Genomic DNA, 22,600 nt, shown 5'->3' with positions numbered 1-22,600 from the left:
ATCACTCAAGGGCATTACGAAGGTTCAGGGTTTCTTGCTGTATCACGTGAGTTGGGCTCCTTGTCAAAAAAGGTAATGCTTACCGGCATCGACCACTCTGGAGACCTGGGACCTGATCATGCGCAGTCTGAGCCACTCCTGCAGCAGAATGGCCTCCTCTCCCGTGTCTGTCAGATAGACCTTGACCTGTCCATATTCAGGGCACCAGGCATTCAGTAAAGTGGTGTACAGACTTACATCTCCTGGAGAGACAAAAACTTCGACCGTTGATTCATTTGTGTTAAAATACGCCTTTAAATGTAAGATAACGTCAAAATCATAGTTTTAAAAAATATGATAATAATAAGCCGAAAAAGGTTCACGGATGGTAAAGGATGGCAAAAAGTTTATACGACCCTTAAAAGAGAAAAAAAAAATTGGCTACATTTTTCAAGATGAACAGACCATAATGTTGTCCCTTGTTTAAACTGAACTTATTGCATCGCGATAACTAGCATTTCTAGATGGAATATAAGTCTACTCCCCTATCTTTACTGTAGTTAAAAATTGTCAACCTTAACCTTAACACTTTGACAGCAAATTATCATCATCAGTGAAGGAAGGGAAATGAAAGTTAGGGGTCTTTGCCGAGTAAACGACACGAGGCTAACGACTTTATCTTGCCTTAAAGTCTCTCGATCAAAAAGCGCGAAATATCTTTTTGTTACATGTGTAACTCTAAAGTAAATCTGTCTGCATTAAGAGAATAATTTGTTGACTAACCTTGGGGTTCTCCGTAAGTCAGTAACACAATCATAGCGTGGATTACCAACACGTGTAGAGTAGCTGCCTTCCCAGAATACTCTGTGTCCTTGGACCACTGCACAAACAACTGGTCTTGTGTTTCCTGCTGCAAAAATACAAACCGTGAACCATAATTTTAATCTCATTCCCATCAAATGACATCTTATATAGTAGGCAGTTTACGACTACAATTATGAAGCTCTCTCGAGGACTAGCATCCCATAGAGGGGCAGTTTTTACAAGTAGTCACCTAGTGCTAAGCAGGCAGAGCTACTCGGCTCGTGTTTAGAAATAACTTGATTTTAAAGGCTAACCTTGTTCAAGCTTGTTAGCTTACCCAAGAGAAACTCCCTTCTTGCATATCAATGGCTTGTTGTAAGGCAATGGCATACAGCCTCAACAGTGCTTGGTAAGTTTCTTGTCCAGTGCGGCCTTCTCCGAGTACTGGAGTCATAATGGTCGGCCGCTCGATTATCAGCTGTGCAATGTCCTGAATTCAAAGGCAAAGGACACAATATTTTCATTATCAACTGTTAAGAAGCAGGTTTTCCTTGGTAAGCGCGCTTAATATGAAAATCTTTCTCTTTGTTCACTTTAGAAAAGACCACCGTGACTTATAAAGCGAAACTTCCTGGAATCAAATTTTGAATTTCTCTTCTACAACCATTCACAATTCCCTTGACATGTCTCCTCGTCAACCATATTCGATAGCAATTTTCGTCTCCAACAATTCTCCCTGTTTAAAGAAAGTGGATTTTGGACATAGGGAATTATCATATTTTTCTATCTGTACAGTCAAGAGAAACCTGACAGTGCTTGGACGAAAGACAAGACTTAACTGGGAATGCAACAGTACTATAGTAACTATGTGATTCAACAAGAACAAGATAACATAAGAAATAAAACAGACCAGGAAAATTCAACGACATGTTTAAAATAACAAAGTACTCACAATAACTGTGGCTAAGAACTCTTCCTCGCCATTGTCAGTGCAATGCTCGGCCAGGAACATCAGATATGCTTTTGTTCTCTCAGAGATAATCTCAACTTGACATGACTAGTGAGGGCAGAATCATGTGTTACACTTCTCATCATCTACTCCATCTACAAGTCGTCTTATTAGAAATAATTTAACAGTCACAACATTTTCTAAATATGTTGCGAGTGTTTCCCCTTTAATGGGGACGAAATAGTTTTACAAATCAGGGCTGAAAATACAGATCTTACTTCATAAAAGTAGAAGGCGGGAAAGCCTGAAATGTGTTTGACCCGACAAACAGAGCCGATCATAAGACAGCGCTAGTAGGTATTTACATGGATGAGCGCATCCCTCCTCAATATGGCATACATTTAATGACTGATATCGTTAAAAAAAAAGTTACAATGTTCCCCTCTTAGGCTGAAGAATAATATTCCCTATAGCTTACCTGTCTCAAAGCAAAACAGCAGGTGGCTCTGACAGTTTCAAAGTGCGGCAGACTGGGTAAATTCACCAACAGCCATTTATGAGTCTTGGTCATTGTGCTGGCTGTAGGAAATGGCGGCGAGAACAATTCTTCCATGGTGGTAATCATGGCATCACCCTCCAACTCCTCCTCGCACACCACAGTCACGTGATCTCCCACTTTAATTGAATCTTGGGATAGAACTAGCTCCAAGCCCTAAATTAATGGTTCAAACAACATTACAACAGTATTTTACCGCAATACCTGATAATCCGTTCTAAAGGTTCTCTTGCCGTTGAAAATGGCTTGCCTAACCATGCAGAACACTCGCATCATTGGTTCATTGTACAATTTATAAATCAAAGAAACTTCGCTTCAGTTTGTGTCTCACAAAGTAATGGAGCCATAACACTCGTTATAAAGAACAAGAAAACAAGTCTATTCTACCTTAACTGCTGAATCTCTTTCTGCTGTTTGTACAGATGACAATCTTCTCATGAAATATTCCAAAACTTCTCCTGTGGAGTCGGCATCAGCTTCAGAACCAAACAATAGTGATCTTAGGCGTCCTAAGACGTGACGCTGTATATCCTGAAACAAAAAAACCAACATACAGCAGCTCAGTGAAAAGGAATTCAAACAACTAAACACAACGAGATTCATGCAATTTTTTTCTATCCCAACCATAAGGGCTTTCATCACTGGTAGCTTTCTTGAAATGTCTATTATTTTCACTTAATAAACCCCATATGTCAGGTTGTAAATGTTTAGTGCTACAATTGTGTGTGCCCGTAAATCATCGAAACACAACATGTTGCGCTGGCTACTTACAACTCTCTTATCTTGCACTTCTTTGCTAGAACCTTCATCTTGTTCTTTGTTGTTCTCGCCTGTTTTTTCCAGGAGCAAAAATTCACACAGACATTGAACTGGAAGGACATCCAGTGAACCCTCTGAGGATTGAACAAGTTCTGCCAGCCATGGCATACTCTGTGATGTACCCTGAAATAACACAAGAATAACATGCAAAATATTGTCTGGGTTTGTATCTTTTAGTTGTCATAAAATTCCATGACTTTAGATGACCTTTTCAAGAACTTTTTCGATATTTTCCATGACCTGTGATCAAGAAGTCAGGCCATATTCTCCTAGATTACGAGTAGTCCCTCCTTTTCGGTGACGTCCGTCGCGAGTGTAAAAATAATCATAAATTGATGTTAGCACGCCGCGCGGAGGTCTAGGGAAGAGGCGCACAATGTAGCTTTTGGTAAGTAAGGTAAAGAGTAAATAATGCTTATTGCGCAATTCGACCACACAAAAATGGATTTCACAGAAAACAGTGTCTAACCTGTCTTTGGATGATTTCCAACAAAAAATCAGGCGAGCGACTGCGGCATAACATCTGACCAAGTTTGAGACTCTTGTTTGTTGCTTTTAGCTGGTCAATGACACTCTGCGGGGGACGTCGAGCAGGTCCTCTGAAGATAGAAAAAAACAAAACCCTCACCCTTCAAAATTGAGAAGTTTAACAGTTTTTGTTTGCTTGTAATTCTCTATTGCCGGTCTTGTGAAGCCGTTTCCTAAGTGTTACTCCTCTGAAAGAAAAGATTGACTTGTACTTACACAGGGTCCATGCTGATCAGCTGACTCAGTAACAGGCTGTTACTTTCCGTAATGGCCACTTTTGTTGTGGCTGCAGCCAAGTGCGACTCAAACAATAAGATCTCTTCTTTCTCTGCCTGTGCCAGCTACAAATACAGAAACAGAAATGCAGTGTATTACTTTATAGGTTATAGCTTCCATGACCCTCGCCTGCTTCTATAGAATGAAGCCAATTGCACTAAGGTTACTCGCCCTAACTGGAACGCAAATCTGTTGATAGTTACCCCCTCACTATCCCCCGTCGCCCCTAACCCCCACCCGTCCAACCCCATCCTTCCAGAATTGCATGGTGTTAAACCTCACAATCGTTTGATAGACGGAAATTGTACAGTAGTGTTTCTTCCGTAGCTAATGTAAAAGAAAGAATAAACTTTAACTCAGATCAAGCGGTTGGCTTTAAGTCCTTGTTGCATCAGGTTTAATTTTGAGAGTAAATCAAAATAATTGCTAGATCTGATGATGAAATGTTATTATGGCAAGTTCTCAAGGTAATACCTGAAGTTCTTGAGAGAGAATCTCGTCCTTTTCTTCGCTTGTCAGAGCAGCAGTTGGTGGTGGAAATGCAAAGTTGCTACAGAGCAAAACATTAACAATATTGTACATTGTACAACTCTATACGTAAATATGAGCTATTTAGAAGGGTTTTCATGTAACTTTTTCACTCCCTAGATCAAAATATAAATTCTCTGCACTGTCTCTAATACATTACTCTTGATTTTTGCTTTGGGAATTCCGTGCTCAATCAAACAAAATCGTTTCATTGATATTTTTCTTCCTTCTCATCACCCTTCTGCTTGAGAATGTGCTGATAAGGAAAGGAGAATTTGCTTTTTAGTCACTCGCGGGAGTTAGAGGATTAAACGTTGGTTTACTTACTTTGTCATCAATATTTCCATCAGGCATTTGAGCATCGGGAAGTTATCCCATCCAGATTGGCCTTCATGAAAAACAAAATAAAACAAAAATTGAAATTAAAAAAAAAACAAGATTAATGATAAAAATGTTAACAGTAAGGGTGGAGAGACGTGTAACATCACAGCTCAGGCTGCTGTAAATATTTATCAATTCATAGCTTGATAAGAACCATTAATCTTTAGGTAATTTGACTGATCTAAAATAAATGAGATTCATTAATACTCAGTGTTCTCCTTTTCAGGCAGTAAATAGTAAAATTTACCACATGTAGTACCTCCTTAACTGCCTAAAAATTGGAATTTCTTGGAATTCTTGAGAATTAAACAAAAGGATTGTTCAACTGGTTTGAAAATTTATTTGACCTTTCGTGTTTAAAACGAGGGAGACCACCCATAATACTTTAAAATACAGTTGCAAAACCCTCTGACCTATGCCCCTATGAAACCAACAATAAAAGTAACACAAATTATATTCCTAGGGATTATGTTTATGCTGTAGTATCTTTTTAAGTATCACACAATATATATTTTTCACATGATGCTTTCTCTGTGTTTTCTTTCTTTTAACAGACTAAATAAAGCTGAACCATATGTACCATTTACCTTACCATTTATTAGCTTACCTATTGAAGATGGATTGAGAGAAGCTACTATGGCAAGTAAGATCCAAGCTTTCCAGTAGAGATTAGCAATTGCTAATTTTGGAGCAGCATATCTATAAAATTGGCGAGACAATTGACTTATTTGAAAAGCAAATTGACCTCATAATATTTACAGTTCAAAAGATAACCTTTACATGTACACAAACTAACAAATGTATGGCAAATCTAGGCTTAGCTTGTACATAAGGTAATTTATTGTTATCAACTGAGTTGATAACATGGATCAATATCAGTATCTAGGCAACTGCCCGCCTACCCCTCCCCTAACCCAACATTAACTCTGACTTGTTATCAATAGACTGTTGTTGGGTTAGGGGAGGGGTAGGTGGGCAGTTGCCCAGATACTGATATCGATCCGATAACATAAATTGGCCACTGTGAAGAGTTTAAAAGCTGACGTTTCATTAGCCCTTTGTCAGAGCTCTGATGAAGGGCGAAAGCTTGAATGTCAGCCTTTAACCTCTTTGCAGTGGCCAACTATCAACTCAATTGATGATACTAAACTGCCCTGTTGTACTCTACCACCGATGCAGCACCACATTTTCTTTAGAAACTTAATCCCTTTATTCATTCAGCTTGAACATACCCTGAGGGAAGAATGATGTCCTTTGGATGGTGATAGGCACAAAGATTAAGAACAGCATCCAAGAGCTCCACACGATTCACAGATAGAGATGTGTCTCCTGATAGTGAAATATCAACCAATTGTTAAATTGTTGACCTCAAACTGACAATATCATTTAGCTAAAGGTACACTAAGAAAGAATACACACAAAGGATGGAAAAACTTGGAGGAATGAATCTCTATTAAGCAAAGAATCTCCACAGACCAGACTGTGATCCTTGCATCCAGGAAGATGGCAGCTTGATTGCTGCAACTCTCCTGACCAATGAATCTGCTATCTCCAGCGTCTCGGTTGGTGTTAGTGGCAGCTCATTAGAGAGGCCTATGATAATGGTCCTCATCAATGTATCTTCTTGTACAGGAACTTCACTGACAATACTCAGCAACAAACTAGAGAAAATACAGAAATAGAACACCTTTAGTTAATATGCATTTATTTTCCGATGGTGAGATACCAAAGAACTAACAGTCAAACTAACACACTTTCTAAACTACAAAAATAAATGGATAGAAATGAATGAACATCAGCAAATCACAACTTTCCATCCTTGACTCACTGGTCTTTCAGGAAAAAAGAAAAAAAAATTAACTCATGCTCATAGTCCAAGTTGTTTCAATTAGTAAAAATGACTGATTGAAACAACTCAATACATATCATACAACAGATACATGTACCTCAAGCTTGTAGCATTTATATATGAATGTTTTTTAAAAAGCTCTATAGATATTATTTAGTAGATATTCTTAGAAGATATTTTCACCTTCTGTCATTCTCTGGAGGCCAGTTGTCTTTTCCAGTGTAGCTCTCAGCAGAATCAAGGAAGAGCACTTTATTCATGCTTGAAAAAAATGACTCAAATTAGAAAATGAAAAGACGCAAATTAAAAAAAAATGGCTGCACCATGCATGTACAGTTACTAATTGATCACAACAAAGTTATGCTGAGATTAAAAAGATTTTAAGCATAATAAATTATATATTTGCCAGTGTATTTATTAAATTCTTCATTACTTATATATACACATGTACACCTTACCATGATAAGAAATCCTTTCCACTTGGAGTGAACATTTTAGGGACTACAATGTGCAACCACCAAACAGCGTCACGCTGGATTGTGGACACAGACTTTTGAAACTCCTCCAGTACTGATGCATCTACAATAAATTAACAACATATTACCAACAGTCAGTAAAAATAAACACTGCTGCAAAGTTTTATTGCACTTGAAAACATTGCAGCAAGGAACAAACAATTAAACTTGACCTCTCTTTTCCCCTCGTGCAGATGCACTGCTGAATGATTCCTTGACAGTGGGCGTTATACTGAGGAAAGTTGCCATAGTGATAAGATCTGCCAGGGAAAGTAGCATGCGTTCCTTGGAAGAAAAAATATAACATCAGTACAAGTTCATACATTCATGCAGCAAATTGCCTCTTCTATGAATGATTCACTGGTACAAGCCCAACTCCATTGCCCAGATGAGCACTTTTTCTTGCAACTTTTATAAAATTTCCAAACCTTGATGACAGCATCCAGATCCCTGAACTGAGTCTCCGTTCTTTCCTTCATGAATCCACGACACAATGCCACAAAGTCTATATCATGTCTGAGGGCTCTGACAACTTCTCTCAACAAGGCCCTTGAGGCTCTTAAATAATCTTCTCTGTAGATGGAAATAGAGGCAAAAACATCAAATCAAACAAAGATATATAGAGTTCAGTTGATTACGTTTGATTGCAGTTTCATGCAGTCAGTCAGTAATCAAAACCTGATATTGATGATATTTCCTGTCAACAATACATAATTGAAACAAGAACTAATGACTGCATAGACAAAGCCTGTGTTAATGACAATCACATTTCCAAACTGCTGCACAGTTCTGCCTAGAAGTTATTTTTTTTATTATTATCAATGATTACCAGTTGATGAGTCTAGAAGTACAGATCACAAACACTTCATTCTAAATTTATTTCACTTACTTGTTGGTAAGTAAGTCTTGAAACACCATAGCCAGCAACTGAAGAAAAATGCAAAAGGGTCTAAATAAAATTTTCAAATTTATTAAATTAAAAGGAGTGCTGCTAATAGAGTAACAGAACAAAATAAAATTACAGACCTTCGCCGCCTTCTCTTGGTTGCTCTGGAACAGAGTACTAAGCAAAACCATGTTGTTAGGATTGCGAACATTGGACAGTTCATTGTATATCACATGCTTCAACACTGTTCTTAAATTCTCTGTATGCTGGTTGGCTAACTCTCTACAAGAAAAAAAAGCCAAAGTTGGTATTTACAATGGGGTACTGCCAGTCAGAGGTGATTGCGTACAGGAGCTCACGATTGCCTGCTGTTAGTGTTAAATCTATAGAATTACCCCTTTAACTCTCATGAGTTAAAGGGTTAACTCATGGGAGTGTGATATCAATAAATATTGATAAATATCAATAAACACCAAGCAGACAAGTGATGAGAATAGAGAGAAATCTTAATTAGAGGATTAGAAGTTGATCCAATACCAAATTCTCCAAATTAACATCACAAAAACTATATGGCAAACAGTAAAGAGAATTAGTAATGAGAGCTTGGGAGTTAAAGGGCCAAGTGAGTAAGAATATTTTCCATGCCCCTGGATGGGATGTTAGTTCAGTGTTGCTCTAGTTACTCCAGCTCTTTTCCTCCCCCCCCTTCTCCTCCCCCCCATCTCCTCCCCCCCCTTCTCCTCCCCTCCCCCTCCCCTCCCCTCCCCCTCCCCTCCCCTCCCCCTCCCCCTCCCCTCCCCCTCCCCCCAGCCTGGCTCCTCCTATGCATTAAATAGGGTTTACACAGCAGTTTCTTAGTACATCTGGGTTGAGAAAATACTGCAAAAGTTACAACATATTGACAAATGAGTGACTAAGACTCAAAAACGAAGACTCCTCAATCTTTGATTCCCAAAATCTTGAATCTTGATTCTATCAAATCAAGTTGTGTCTTTTAAGCATGGCACAGATAGCATCTCCTATAAAACAACTCTACCACAGCCTTCCATATACTGCATTCAAGCACACTGTACTGAATATCAGCAAGGATATCTACATACTTGATACAGTTAATGTAGTGGTTTGCCAGCGGTTTTGTCTTCAGTCTCATTCTGACCAAGTTACTTATCACTTCAACATCTTCATTACTGTTTGTGTTACAGTTCAGTGCAAGAGACATCAGCAGCTCTTGAGCTGGACGAGTTAACTGATAATCAAGAAGACAATGTGATTAAATAAGAACAGCTGGAAGTTAAAATCCTGTTTGCAAATCATCTTAAGTTGTTGAACCAAATATTCATACATATTATCACTGACTTTCAACTTCACACTCCTCTAAATGACCTGACTGTTTCATCACCTAACTTAAAGTTTTTTTAGCATATACATGTTAAAAAAAAAAAATACTCTTAGCATGTCATATTCCTTGTAAGTGGCACACTTACTATGATAAGATGGCTGAGGAAGAGCATGGAACAAAGTTATCTCTGAAGGATACATGTACATATCAATACCATAATTGAGTTTAGTGCAAATGATAAACAATGTTACCAAGAACCCTAAAAACAATAAATTAGAAATAAATTCTATAGAGATATGGTTATTAAGCAGTATTCACAAACATTTGAAGCAAAAGCAAGGGTGTAATTTGGTGCCCAAATTAGTGATACACTTCAATGAGAACTTTGTCAACTTTTGTCATACTGTATTGTATTTATAGCTTTCCTCGGAACCCCATGTTCCCAACAATGCAGATTTACAGAAAAAAAGTTTTTAAGTATTTACTATATACATGTATCTCTGTGTATAAGTACTCTTTGTTGCTGGTATAGAGATATATTTAAGCATAGCCAGACTTTTTACCTTGGGATTCTGCAGCCACATCTCTAACCTCTGAGACACCAACAATCGGATATGATTGTAGCCACAAGTTACCGTCAGCAGCTTTAGAAGGTTACGTGTGACACTATCCAGTGTTTGCCGTCTTGTTAACTGATCTTGAACTAATTCTAGAATGTATGTGCGGATATTGTGCTCGACAGATGGTGACATAAACCTACAGATATATCAAGATCATGAGATTTACAATGTACAATGTAAATGAACATAAATTTTTAATCAGAATGATTAAAATCAATCATTTCATTTCACAAGATTATTCATTAAGATTGATCCTATAAAATCCTGAAGGTCAAAATCTTCATTTTACCTTGAAATAACTGGAATATCATCCTCTTCAAGTGATGTTGATGTTTCCATTTCCTCAACAACTTCTTCCTCATCTTTTGTCCCTCCAGCAGCAGTCTGTTCAGATGTCATTTGCTTTCCAGTGGGATCACTATGTTGCCGTGACAGTGTTCGTGGCACAGTTCTAGTCCCAAATGCTGTCCATATGTTCTCAACAAAACTGCGGCAATATTCATTGTCAACCCAGACCCTGTCTCCTAAAGCATCTTCAACATAAACTTTCACAAATGACTCTGGCCAGTCATCTTCCTCTTGGAAGGCATAAAGCAGGATGTTACATGCCATCATTGGTACTGAAGCATTTGATCCTTTGTTTGGTTTAATATTCAAGGAGCCACCCTCACGCTTTAAGATGCTTGTGAGTGCCTACAGTACACCACCATCTTAAGTTACATTTATAGTCTCACTAAGCATGATCATAACTTCACAATTATTATTATGCATATTTGATAGAAAGTATTTTGGTTGTACCTTGGAGTACATGCTGTTGAAATTTTGAATTTCATGTGGAAATACCCAATTCATTTTAAATGAAATTTTTCCCATCCTATGAGGGCTTATTAAAGTATGGTTGTGCCTACTGAGACCAGAAAAAAAAATTTCCCCTTTAACAAGTTGAATTAGTTATGATCATTCGGAGTTAGATCAAGATAAAAACTTCTATCTGATATCTTATTCTTGTTACCTGTTTGTTGGATATTGTATGGATATTATAAGGAGAAGTCACATGTTTAACACTTCCGAGAGTTTAAGGGTTAAGATAGATCTCTCATTTTAATCAGAATGGAATGCCAGTGGAAAATCTAGATCATGAAAATCATATATGCCTTAAAAAGGCATCAGCACGATGATGCATTTATAGGGTTGTCAAAGTCATGGTTTGCTAAATGTTTCAAAAAATTGTTCAAGTAACATGTGGTCTGGACATAGATACATATATGGGACAACTGCACTTTTATCAACTCACAAAAGAAGAAAAATGAAATATTGAACCAAGAGTAAAGTTTCACAATTAAATACTTAAAAAAAGGCTGAAACAAGTCAATCACGCCCACCTCAACAATTCTATTGGAGAGAAAATATTCAGGCCTGCTCTTTGCCAGATACATCAGATTCATGATCATGATTTGATCTGGTTTGGCTTTGTTTGATTTTAGATTCTTTATGGCCCCTAATAAAAGAGCATCTACTCTTGATTTGTTACCACTCGCATCTGCATCAAGGACCTGATCTTCAAGCTCTAATGCACTCACTGTAAGTAAAATAAACAAAATGAATATAAATTTATGTTAAAGTAAGGGTTCACTGTACATGTAATTGCAGAAGAAGAGAGTAAACTAACAAGTGAATATTCTCCAGGTCTGAATAAAACACTCATTTACTGTACATGTGGTTCAAGCTAACAAAACTTAGCTTAAAGATTCTGCAGAGTAGCCATGAATTTTTTTCAGTCTGACCTAAAGTTTCCTATACCTTATGGGGTGTAGCTTAAAGACCAGAATAAAATTTTAAAAAGGTGCAATATGCACATAATTCTAGAAAACTGATCCGGCAGAAATATCTGTTGTTATCAATTCATATAGAGAAAAATGAGGACTATACCTTCTATGGGTGTAACTTGCCCATGTGACATATATTGGACACTAGTTCCAGGTCTCTTGCTGGTCTCTCCATCTCCTCCTTTAAATGAATGAGGAGGATATGTGGGAGATGACAGCTTTGGCCTCTTAGCTCCACCCAGGGGAGCAAGAATACTAGAGGGCTCTCTCTTCCTGTCAGACACAGACGAACCAACTGGTTTCTTAGGAGGCAGAGCTTGTGATGGTTTCAGTGGCTGGAGAGGTTTCAGTGGCTGTAGAGGCTTAAGTTCACTTTCTGAGGTTCTGGAACCTCTGTTCCCTGTCAGAAACAAATATAGGAAGAAATATATATATTTCTTAAGAGTTATCTACACTTTTCTTGTAGCAATTTTAAAGGAAACTATAATACTATAGCCTTGGAGAATGGCTAAGTAAAGTAGTTAGAGGTCTTACCAAGGGCTATGAAGTCTCCTGGTGGAGGATGACCTGTAGAATCAAACATGAAAGTGCTTGCTCAGTATTCATTTCAAACTTTATTTCATACATACTTTATGTAAGGCGTGAAAAGGCAGCTGATGTTGACACGCAAATTAAAACAAATAATATTACTTTTCCATGTATTCTAAATAGATAAAAATCACCATTCTTTTTTTAAACACATAGATATGTGATGTTTGTAGCCTGTTGATTGAAAGATACTCCGGTCTCGAGCTCCATGGCTAAGTGAGTATTAAGTGCATCAAAGTTAAGAGGTAGAAGGTACATATGTTCAATTCCTGTGGGGATCACCCTGAATTTTTTCCACCAGGTCAGCTTGTAATTTTACGGTTTGAAATGAAAATGTTTTCGGATAAGATTGCAGAAATTAGCTCCCTGGCTCCTTTCGACGTCCATCGGCTTCAATCAATATGTTAGTTTGTGAGATGAATAATTGTCCAACCTCTTGGGCCTGTCTTAGGTCTTCTTGCTCCAGGTCCACCCTTATTCATCGTGACAAAGGCGAGATTCCTCAAACAACTTAACACTTCAACACCACAATAAATAACTCTAACATCGTCGTCATGTTTCTTTCGTAGCAAGCCCAGGCTTTTTGAAAGGAAAATGACTCTCCATTCTAATGAGCAGCGGTATCTCCTATTACACTACAATGTATCTTACATGAATGTTTACCTCGAAAAAAAAAAGATGGCGGACAAGTGGCGGAAAAGAGAACACAATTCCAAGTCTTCTTTCAAAGAGGATTTACCAATCAGGGATTATAGAAAAAGACTGGTACAGGAAGTGGAAGAAAATGAATTCCTAATCGTTGTCGGTGAGACAGGGAGTGGAAAAACAACCCAACTCCCACAATATCTTCTCAAAGCTGGTTTTACATCCAGAGGAAAAATGATCGGTGTAACGCAACCACGACGTATTGCAGCAATTTCAGTGGCCACGCGCGTTTCTGAAGAAATGAAATGTCATTTAGGAGGTGAGATTGTTATACTTAGCCATAAGATCTGGGAAACTGGATGGTTCATGAAGATAAATGTAGGATCCATTACACAATTCGATCAGGCTGTAAGCTAATAGTTTAATTGCTTAATGTTACATGTAGCTATAGCAGTCTACTTTAAGTGCAGGCTGGAAGTGTTCTGTATAATCTAGCCGAAGTATACAGATATATTCAAAGTTATTTGTATGAAGATTGCATTTATTATAATCTGCCATGATGGTGATGATGATGATTATTATTATCATCAATTTTATTACTTTTCTAGTTTTAATGACAGTGAATATATAAAAATCCTATATGTGAACTGCAGTTCAAGAAATAAATATGAGAGTACTCTTCGCAGTAGTGAAATTAAGGCCTGAAAAAAATTCATGCCTGAATGGGATTTGAACCCATGACCTCTGTGATACTAGAGCAGTGTTCTACCAACTGAGCTAACAAGCCAACTAGCACTGCATCAGAATTGCAGAGGTCATGGGTTCAAATCCCCTACAGGTCTGAATTTTTTTCAGGCCTTATTTTCTCTTCTGCTTAAAGTAAGTAGTGTTTATTACTGGGAAGATCGCTCTCATGTTAATTAGTTTAAATTGTTTTCTTAGTTTTAAATACTTAACTTTACCATGATATTGAATTAAGTAAATCAAGCTGTTGTCAAGTAGAGACAATATTTGTCTTACCATTGAAGACTTAAGGTTTTAATAACCTGATTCCTAAATGTAAAGGTACAAGAGTGATATACAAAAATGAATAAATAAGCTTAATAAACAAATAAACACAATAGACGTACAAGAAACTATTTTTACTAAAATTATGCAGATTCCAAGTTGGTAGCATGTCACTAAGAGAGTTCTTTGCACAAAGTGTTTTAATAGTACAGGGTATTTTCATTACAGTATTCAACACAAGCTATGATTAAGTAATAAATCCTTAATCAGCCAGTCATATATGTAGAAAGTCACAGATTAGCCAACTTTTTCTGAGTCTAGTGCATAATATAAACAAGTATCAACAATGTCCACTGAGACTTCCAGACACTTGTCCTACTTCATCAGAAATGGGAAAAATCCAGAAATAAATTGACAAAGGAAGGTGGCATTAGTGACACATGATCAAGCACCTTGTATTGTTGGTATATTTAGTTTCTATATTTCTTTGGTTTATGTCGGTTCCTTTAGAAACGGTTGGTTATCAAGTTCGGTTTGATGATAACACCAGTGATAAAACTCTGATTAAGTATATGACTGATGGCTGCCTTTTGCGGGAGTTCCTTGATGATTCTGCACTTAACAAATACAGTGTAATCATTCTGGATGAAGCTCATGAGAGAAGTTTGGATACAGTAAGTACAATGTTATAATTTATTAAAGTCCTAGTTGATTTGATTTTTTATATTGGAAAAGGTTTATTCATGCTCATTTAATTTTAACCTTTCCCTCAGAGTGATTGATGAGTAATTTGTTTTAATAAATATCAATACTTTGTCCAGGAGAAAAGTGATGAAATAAAGGGATATTTTATAATTAGCATTTACATGCACATTATTAAAGCTACAATTTTAAGACATGTATGGAGGACAGGAAAGAGAATTGATATCAAGACCTTGGGAGTGAAGGGTCACTGTGGAAAACCTAGAGGGTGCCTTTCTGCATGTTTCCTTGGACTGGATATAAGTAAATAGATATTCCCTTACAATACACTCAAAGGCACTGCAACTATTTTGAATAAATGATTTTGATTATTGCTTTAAGGTGCTTGTTACTCTTCTTTGTTTTGCAGGATATCTTATTTGGTTTAGTTAGGAAATTATTTCATGATCGGAGAAAAAATTTCAATGCAGAAGATAAACCTACAAGGCTCCCAAAAGTTATTATTATGTCAGCTACCTTAAATCATGAGAAGTTTTCAGAATTCCTTGATGGCTGTCCAGTCTTTGAAATTCCTGGGCGCTGCTTTCCTGTGAAAAATATCTTTTTGGACTATGTTGGTGTCAAGGACCTGCAGACACCAAGTTATCTGAAAAGGGTGAGTATGTAAAATTTATTCATGAAATGTACAATGGTCACTTACCTCCAATAAATTTGTTTCAGATATGATTCTTGTATCTCATGCAACACATGGTATGTAGGTTGAGTTTGCTTTTGATGGTCATGTTTAAGGCAAAATTTTTTCCATATTCTCCTGTCTTATTCCCTTCACAAAAAGTAACACTTTAAATTCCAATTTTTGACCTTGAAACTGCGAATGAAGAGCTGCCTACTTGATGTGCCTCTGATAAACTCAATTCAATATTTTGTAGGCTGTAGAGACAGTGATGAAGATTCATCTTGAGGAATGCCCAGGAGATATATTGGTTTTCCTAACAGGACAGGATGAAATTGAACATGCATGTGACAAACTGTATGAGTCAGCTGAGAAAATTGACTATAGCCACGATGTCCATTACCATGAAGTGGAAGCCATGTTGATTCTTCCCTTATATGGTTCCATGACAACTGGTTTGTGCAATTTTTTCATCTACTTAAGATTCCTTTAGTAAACTTCTCTGTGATGTTTGTTGATTTTACAATAAAACATATCTGTTTTGCAGAATTACAGAAAAGAGTGTTTGATCCTCCTAGTTCTTCTGTGAGGAAGGTAGTTGTAGCAACAAATATTGCAGCCACATCACTTACTATAGAAGGAATAAGGTAAACAGACAAAGTTAACAAATGTATAATCAGAATATTTACCTTACATATCTAATTACCAAAAAAAACAAATTTAAATTAGATTATAGGAAAAGTATAAATATTCAGAAAGTTTTATCATGTAGCTTTACATGTACAAGTTCATCATGTTGATTATTGTGTAATTTTTCTTGAATCAGATTTTGTCTGTCTTTTCTTGATAGCAACATTTGGTTCAAATTTTAGGGGTATCAGAACTACAATAATCAGACACATACATTGTGATATCACAAACCTTATAACATGTGAAAATATGAATAAGGAATAAAACTACCAACTACTCACTGTAGAAGGGCAATCCTGTGGCATGATGGTTAGTGCACTGGACTTTGGGTCATGAGGTGCAGCACCATTTTTTTAACTCGTGAATTGCGCGTATGCGCAAGAGCGAGTTATAGATACGATGTGGGGAATGGCATTCGCTCGCTCGATTGGTCGATTCCTGTAAAATTTTTTTAGATTTTAGGCTTTTGAGTGCATTTTATAGTTTTTGGCGAGCAATAAACAGACGAAATGGCGACCTTTGTTGCTAAGAATAGTGGTGGGGTGAAAAAGAAGCCAATGATAATCTTAAAAGAGTTTTTTTTTTCGTTTTAGTTTCAACAAGCGGCGCCAGCGACTGGCAGGCATGCAAGGATTCATACTGAAATAACAGAACAACCTTCGTTTTTCATAAAATTGTAATTTACAATCCTTGAACTTGAAAACAATCCGAAGATTCATTGAAAATATCACTTACTGCGAAGCGCTCGGAGTTTACAGATGTTCAAAAGCTTTTTCTGTTATAGCGTGAGATTGAGGACAAAATTGATCATTACGTTTCGTCGCGTGTGTTTTTCCTGTGTGAAGCAACAAAAGATGCCGGCGACTGACGAAATAACAAGTTAACACGAAAATCAGATAACACCTAAACAAACAATTTTAGCTACCGATTTTCAGTGAATTTTTAAAGAACAATTTTCTTTTAAGTTTCAAGACAATTTGAAGATTCAACATACATACAACGTACTAAAATGCGAAAGTTACACACCACAAAATTGATAAATAGGCCTGAAATGAAATTCTATCTTGTTATTGATCATACGTTGCCTAGCACGTGACCTAAATCTACCCAGGCGGAGATCCAAAATGACGGTGGCAGGCTTGGTTTAGTTATATCACTCAAAACTCGTTCCCGTTTGTCTCATTTGATAAAGAGGGAATCGTTAATGTTTTCATTAAGACAGTATTGCCTTGATTTTCTAATATTTACAACGAAAGACAGTAAATCTCACTTTTCACCCACATTTACTTCCAACCTTTTCTTTTGAACCAGAAACAAAAATGATAGACGTTTAAAACACATGACATCATCCACCTTGTCAAATGTAATAGCATGATTATTTCAATTGTAATGCCTTCTTATCCAAACGTTACTTTGTTTCTTTGCTACATTAGCGAACACTGAACTACTGCTCGTACTCTAGATATGACAATCAACCACAAAATTCCCTAAACCAGATAACATTAAACATATAATCTAAAAAATCATGTGTCAATTCACGAGTTTGCTCACAGAGCACTTTGATTATGTTCTCTGGGCACAACACTTAACTTTTGCAATGCTTCTCTCCACCCAGTGGTATGAGTAAGAACCAGGAAGAAAAGCCCAATGAAATATCTGGGGTAGCAACCTTGTTATGGGCTGGCATCCCATTCAGGAAGGAGTACATGTAGCTATACTCCTAGGTGTAGTTGCTTCATACTACATGGAAATAGAGATAAGTTGTAGCTGGGCAGGCCACCCAGTTCTAGTACAGACTCAACCTACATATTCCTTTACCTACTTGCTGTAATGTTATAGGTTGAAATTAAATTCAGGTTCAGTGGTTTTCAAAGGGGGTTAATCTGTAATTTTCTTTGTTTATCTTGACTTATGTTTAGATATGTTGTGGACAGTGGCTTTGTGAAGCAGTTATCATATAATCCACGCACAAGACTTGACTCCCTTACCGTTGTTTTGACATCAAGGTATTATTAGTAATGTACAATGTCATGTATTTTTAAACCTTGATTTTTAATTAATTTAATGTCTCTTCTTTGTTGTTGTAACAAAAGCTGTTTCCTTTCAGCCAGTTGATAATCAGTCACTTTGATAGTATTGTATCATGAAATGATGTATAATCTTTACATCATGTTTTTTTCTTTTTTCAGATCTGAAGCCATTCAAAGAGCAGGAAGGGCTGGTAGAACTGCACCAGGAAAATGCTTTCGACTTTATTCTAAGTAAGTAGATTTGATTATACAGTTTATGAACTAGCAATGTATAGTTGTCTGAGATTATTTTGTGTTTCTTTGTTTCAGGGAGGTCTATGAGATGGCCATGACAGAGGAAACAATTCCTGAAATTCAGAGAACAAGTTTGAGTCATGTGGTTCTCTATCTCAAGTCCATGGGAATACATGATGTTTTAGGGTAAGTACATTGTTACATCCTCTGTTAGGTCTGAAAACAAATGTTATATTTTCTCAGTTACAAGAAGATTGGAATTCAGTTTAAATACCAGAAGTTTTAGCCATGATTACTGGGATACCTGACTGTAACACTCCACAATCGCTCAATCACTCTGACGAAGGGCTAACGCTCGAAACGTCAGCTTTTTTACTCTTTACGGTGGCTAATTTACGTTTTCAACCCAGTTGTTAACACTAAATTACCTTGTAACACTCCACAATGTTGCAAGTTTACTCTGACATTCAGTGATCATCATCTAAGGACAACCTCACTTTCTCCAAACTCTCTGAGGAATGAGTGCAAAGGACTGGTAACAATCACAGATAGAGAAGGACTACTGTGAGGAGAAAGAAAACTTGTACCCCTGTTGAGTTTTCCCAAAGAAAAAGCTCTAAGGATAAACCAATCAAACAATACTGTGACCACAGGACCTTTTTTTATTGTTTGCATTTACTTTCTAACCTTTTGGATTTTGTGTTATGGCTTGGATAATTTGATTACTGGTAATCAGCAATTCACAGCAATGAAACTTTAACTGTGAATACAGATATTTTTATGTTTTCTTAGCTTTCAGTACATTGATCCACCAGAAGAGAGAATGATTCTAGAAGCATTAAAACAACTATATTATTTTGGAGCATTGGACAGGTAAATTGAATCTTCCGTCCAGAGCAGATTTTCAAGTCTGGTAATTTTTCATTAATCTTTGTATTTATGTGGCTCTGGGAACTTTTCCATTTAATAAGTCAGTGTGTGGAGAAGGGGATGGAAAGAGGGGAAGGGGTGGGAAGGAGAGAGGGAGAGGATAAAGGGGGAGGGGTGGGAAGGAGAGAGGGAGAGGATAAAGGGGGAGGGGTGGGAAGGAGAGAGGGAGAGGATAAAGGGGGAGGGGTGGGAAGGAGAGAGGGAGAGGATAAAGGGGGAGGGGTGGGAAGGAGAGAGGGAGAGGATAAAGGGGGAGGGGTGGGAAGGAGAGAGGGAGAGGATAAAGGGGGAGGGGTGGGAAGGAGAGAGGAAGAGGATAAAGGGGGAGGGGTGGGAAGGAGTGAGGGAGAGGATAAAGGGGGAGGGGTGGGAAGGAGAGAGGGAGAGGATAAAGGGGGAAGGGGAGGTGATGACCCACAAAAGACTGCCAGCCTATCAAAAGGGAAGTTGTAATACTCATTCCTTCTATGAGTGGACTCATTTGGTGAGTCTGAAAACAAGACATTGTTATGAACTCCAGTGAAAGACAAGGAAAAGGCTTTAAAATTTTCATATGTTGTGTAATTTTTTCTCGTATTGAAAAACGTAAATTTCAATTTTGTTTTCAGAGGTGGAAATGTCACCACACTAGGTCGTCAGATGACGGAATTTCCACTCTCCCCAGGCCTCTCCAGGACAGTAATATCCTCAGCTAGCCTTGGTTGTACAGAACTGGTACTTGCAGTGGCAGCCATGCTGTCTGTGGAGAATGTCTTTGTAACTCCGGGAGGGAAAAAGAATTTATCAACAGCTACACAGGTTCATAAAAAACTGGCGGAGGAAGCCGGTGGAACAAACGACTTTGCAACACTCCTGTTTGTCTACAGGCAGTGTCATTCTAGGTTAGTATTCCTGTGCTAAGTTGGTTTTTCTATGTACTATTATTAGCCAATAGTGTTAGATCCTTGTAGAGTTTTGTTCTCTCCTGTTTTTTGTAGTCCGTCACCTCCACGATGGTGTCGTGAACATTACATTCACTGGAGAGCACTGAAAATGGCGTACAACATACACCATCAGCTGGAAACCATCTTGCAAAGACAGGTGAAGAACCAACACTGATTTATCATATTCTACACTTTGTGTGCTTCCAAGAGTGAAATTGATACATGAGACATTTTATCAGATAGTTAATAAGCTTTTGTCGAATACTCTCCCGGTTCATTGCCAGCTCAAAGCTGAATACGGGCTCCTTTATTTTTGTCTTTTCAGCTTAGTAAAGACTCTGTTCCAAAGAGGAATACAGACAGTACAAAAATTAACTCGAAAGATCTGCTGAGGAGAGTATTGTGCAGTGGATATTTCTGCAATGTAGCGCGGAAGTAAGTCATCCTTTTTTCTTTGAAGTGTCCTTTACATTTCGATCGAGCAGTCTTCCTTCGATAAAACAATTCCTAATCGAATGTCAAAAGTAATTCATGATTCCATTAGTTTTGCTTTACTACGCTTTGTAATTGATCAGGAAAAGTCCCACCACTTTCCCTAACCAATAAGAAAAGACGCTAAAACAATCGTCAATTGCGCGTTTTACTGCGCCTGAAGAGTTTAAACTTTCATTCGTTCCTTAAAGCGCCTTACAATTTTATTTATTATTCGTACTGTCATGGCATCTTTTTGTGTCTTATCCTTTTTAGAAGCAGTTCGGGAAACAGTTTCCGCACTATGGACGGACATGGTACACAAGTTTATATTCACCCATCTTCAACGGTAGAGTTAGCTTTTTATATTCCGATCAACAATGGTGGTTTGCAGAGATGAAGAAGTTCAATTGAAGTTTCAATTTGCAATTGTAACTGAATCAGATGATGATTAAATTTTGACAACATGTCTGCATGCTAGGAAGGGACGTAGTGAGCGGTTTTATTAATCATTCTTTAGGATTATTGTTACACGGATGGTCGCGCTACACGATCGTAAAAAGAAAAGTGAGCTTAAAAAGTGCATAAGGTCATATGGAGCATTCACTCTCATTTATCTTCACTACTGCATTTATCTCATTGAAGAATGCCTACTGATCATTTGTATATTTTTTTAGCTATTTGGTTGCGAAGATCAGCTCGAGTGGATAATTTTTCATGACATCATCTGGACTTCAAAAATCTATGTCAGAACAGTTTGCCCAGTGAGTGTTAATTTTTTTCCTTGTCTTTCTTCTTTATTGTATGAAGAGTTTACTTTTAAAACTGAAATGTGTAGCTTACAAGATTCCTGATGACCAGCCACTTACAAAATCACGTTCGTCTTTAGATAAGGTATGAGTGGGTGGGAGAACTCCTGCCCAGGTTACATGAAGTAGACAGTTATTCCTTGTCTGGCTGGGCAGAGGGAAAAGTAACGGTCAGCAAGCATGACGGGAACTTACAAGACCAAAACGAAACCGAAACAGGTGTGTTTCTCTTTTTTGAGGACTCTGACACGTTTAGCCGTACTGTAATTTGTTCATTTTATAATTTCACCTCATTTTTGTTGGTTCAGGCACTGTTACAGACGTCGTTAAAATATCGAAACGGAACACACAAGAATCTCTCACGGCTGCTAGGCAACGCTTTCTGGAAAGAAAAAGAGCCCGCAAGAAGAACCAGGGCAGGTGACTGGATCGACAACGGCTGCCATCGTGGGATGCCCCTATGAGGAAAAACAGTGCTAAACACGTTGACAACACATGTCCTGACGCACTAGCCATAGCAAACGGCTATTTGTCACGTGAGCCTCACGTGAGACAGTTGTTTTCAAATGAAAAGCCAAATGAAAACAGGTGATGAGCGCAAAGCAGAGCGAGAACCACGTCCACAGGACGATATTATCATTTCATTATGTTCTGAAGAATTTGCTTACTAATCAGAACTGTTCATCTAGATCAGTCAATTTTTAAGTTACATCTTAAAATAAACAGGGGTTAGTGTTGAAGTAAGATCTTCCCCCACCCCCCCCCCCGAAAAGTTTATATTATTTTCTTACTCTTATTTATAAAGACCCATTTATATCTGCGCCGTTGTTCTCGACCGTTGGAAAGAGCTGTAAGTATAAGGTTGACACCTAAACGCAGTAGAGTCAGTGAAGGCTCTTCGATAAGAAGAAATTCGTTTATTTATTTTTGTTAAGTTAAGATGGTAATATTTCTGTAAAAATTATATTATGATTCAACAAAAAATGTTATATCAATTTTTAAAATTTACGTTGGTGAACTTGCTTTCATGAAAACGTTTTAA

General features: G+C 37.6%; 2 protein-coding genes across 4 annotated transcripts in view; one reads left to right on the top strand and one right to left on the bottom strand.

The window, feature by feature from the left end:
• Window positions 1-13,063, bottom strand: part of LOC113674393 (integrator complex subunit 1) — a 24,792-nt gene extending 11,729 nt beyond the window's left edge. For all 3 annotated transcript variants that reach the window (XR_016180593.1, XM_027190877.2, XM_089185464.1), the window contains exons 1-27: window positions 12,877-13,063; window positions 12,390-12,422; window positions 11,959-12,255; window positions 11,412-11,608; window positions 10,319-10,722; window positions 9,973-10,165; window positions 9,171-9,316; window positions 8,211-8,352; window positions 8,074-8,111; window positions 7,613-7,757; window positions 7,358-7,469; window positions 7,128-7,248; window positions 6,853-6,930; window positions 6,297-6,481; window positions 6,053-6,149; window positions 5,428-5,519; window positions 4,767-4,827; window positions 4,386-4,461; window positions 3,852-3,976; window positions 3,577-3,706; window positions 3,060-3,230; window positions 2,676-2,819; window positions 2,211-2,444; window positions 1,736-1,840; window positions 1,121-1,273; window positions 763-889; window positions 84-242 (exon numbers count right to left, since the gene is read on the bottom strand). Coding sequence is in view for 2 of the 3 variants with exons in the window: in XM_027190877.2 (XP_027046678.2) it covers window positions 84-242; window positions 763-889; window positions 1,121-1,273; window positions 1,736-1,840; window positions 2,211-2,444; window positions 2,676-2,819; window positions 3,060-3,230; window positions 3,577-3,706; window positions 3,852-3,976; window positions 4,386-4,461; window positions 4,767-4,827; window positions 5,428-5,519; window positions 6,053-6,149; window positions 6,297-6,481; window positions 6,853-6,930; window positions 7,128-7,248; window positions 7,358-7,469; window positions 7,613-7,757; window positions 8,074-8,111; window positions 8,211-8,352; window positions 9,171-9,316; window positions 9,973-10,165; window positions 10,319-10,722; window positions 11,412-11,608; window positions 11,959-12,255; window positions 12,390-12,422; window positions 12,877-12,925 (3,814 nt within the window). In the remaining variant the exon portion in view is untranslated. The remainder of the gene's footprint in view (window positions 1-83; window positions 243-762; window positions 890-1,120; window positions 1,274-1,735; window positions 1,841-2,210; window positions 2,445-2,675; window positions 2,820-3,059; window positions 3,231-3,576; window positions 3,707-3,851; window positions 3,977-4,385; window positions 4,462-4,766; window positions 4,828-5,427; window positions 5,520-6,052; window positions 6,150-6,296; window positions 6,482-6,852; window positions 6,931-7,127; window positions 7,249-7,357; window positions 7,470-7,612; window positions 7,758-8,073; window positions 8,112-8,210; window positions 8,353-9,170; window positions 9,317-9,972; window positions 10,166-10,318; window positions 10,723-11,411; window positions 11,609-11,958; window positions 12,256-12,389; window positions 12,423-12,876) is intronic.
• On the top strand, window positions 12,249-22,600 carry LOC113674366 (putative ATP-dependent RNA helicase DHX40). Its single transcript, XM_089185466.1, has 17 exons — window positions 12,249-12,659; window positions 13,013-13,407; window positions 14,607-14,770; window positions 15,208-15,453; window positions 15,728-15,926; window positions 16,019-16,118; window positions 18,081-18,167; window positions 18,351-18,422; window positions 18,501-18,611; window positions 19,218-19,298; window positions 19,964-20,236; window positions 20,333-20,435; window positions 20,604-20,713; window positions 21,026-21,098; window positions 21,427-21,513; window positions 21,639-21,777; window positions 21,867-22,600. The coding sequence occupies exons 1-17, from the start codon at window positions 12,652-12,654 to the stop codon at window positions 21,980-21,982; spliced, it is 2,364 nt and encodes a 787-aa protein (XP_089041592.1). The 5' UTR covers window positions 12,249-12,651; the 3' UTR covers window positions 21,983-22,600.

This window comes from Pocillopora damicornis, chromosome 10, assembly GCF_964200805.1.
Source record: "Pocillopora damicornis chromosome 10, jaPocDami1.2, whole genome shotgun sequence".
NCBI classification, from domain to species: Eukaryota; Metazoa; Cnidaria; class Anthozoa; order Scleractinia; family Pocilloporidae; genus Pocillopora; species Pocillopora damicornis.
This window is presented reverse-complemented; position numbering and strand designations above follow the sequence as displayed.

Excerpts from the sequence above, each read along its gene's own strand:
- LOC113674366 (XM_089185466.1), top strand. Across the intron at positions 18,168-18,350 it reads ACCGTTGTTTTGACATCAAG|ATCTGAAGCCATTCAAAGAG; the intron begins GTATTATTAGTA and ends TTCTTTTTTCAG. Across the intron at positions 21,514-21,638 it reads ATGTCAGAACAGTTTGCCCA|ATAAGGTATGAGTGGGTGGG; the intron begins GTGAGTGTTAAT and ends GTTCGTCTTTAG.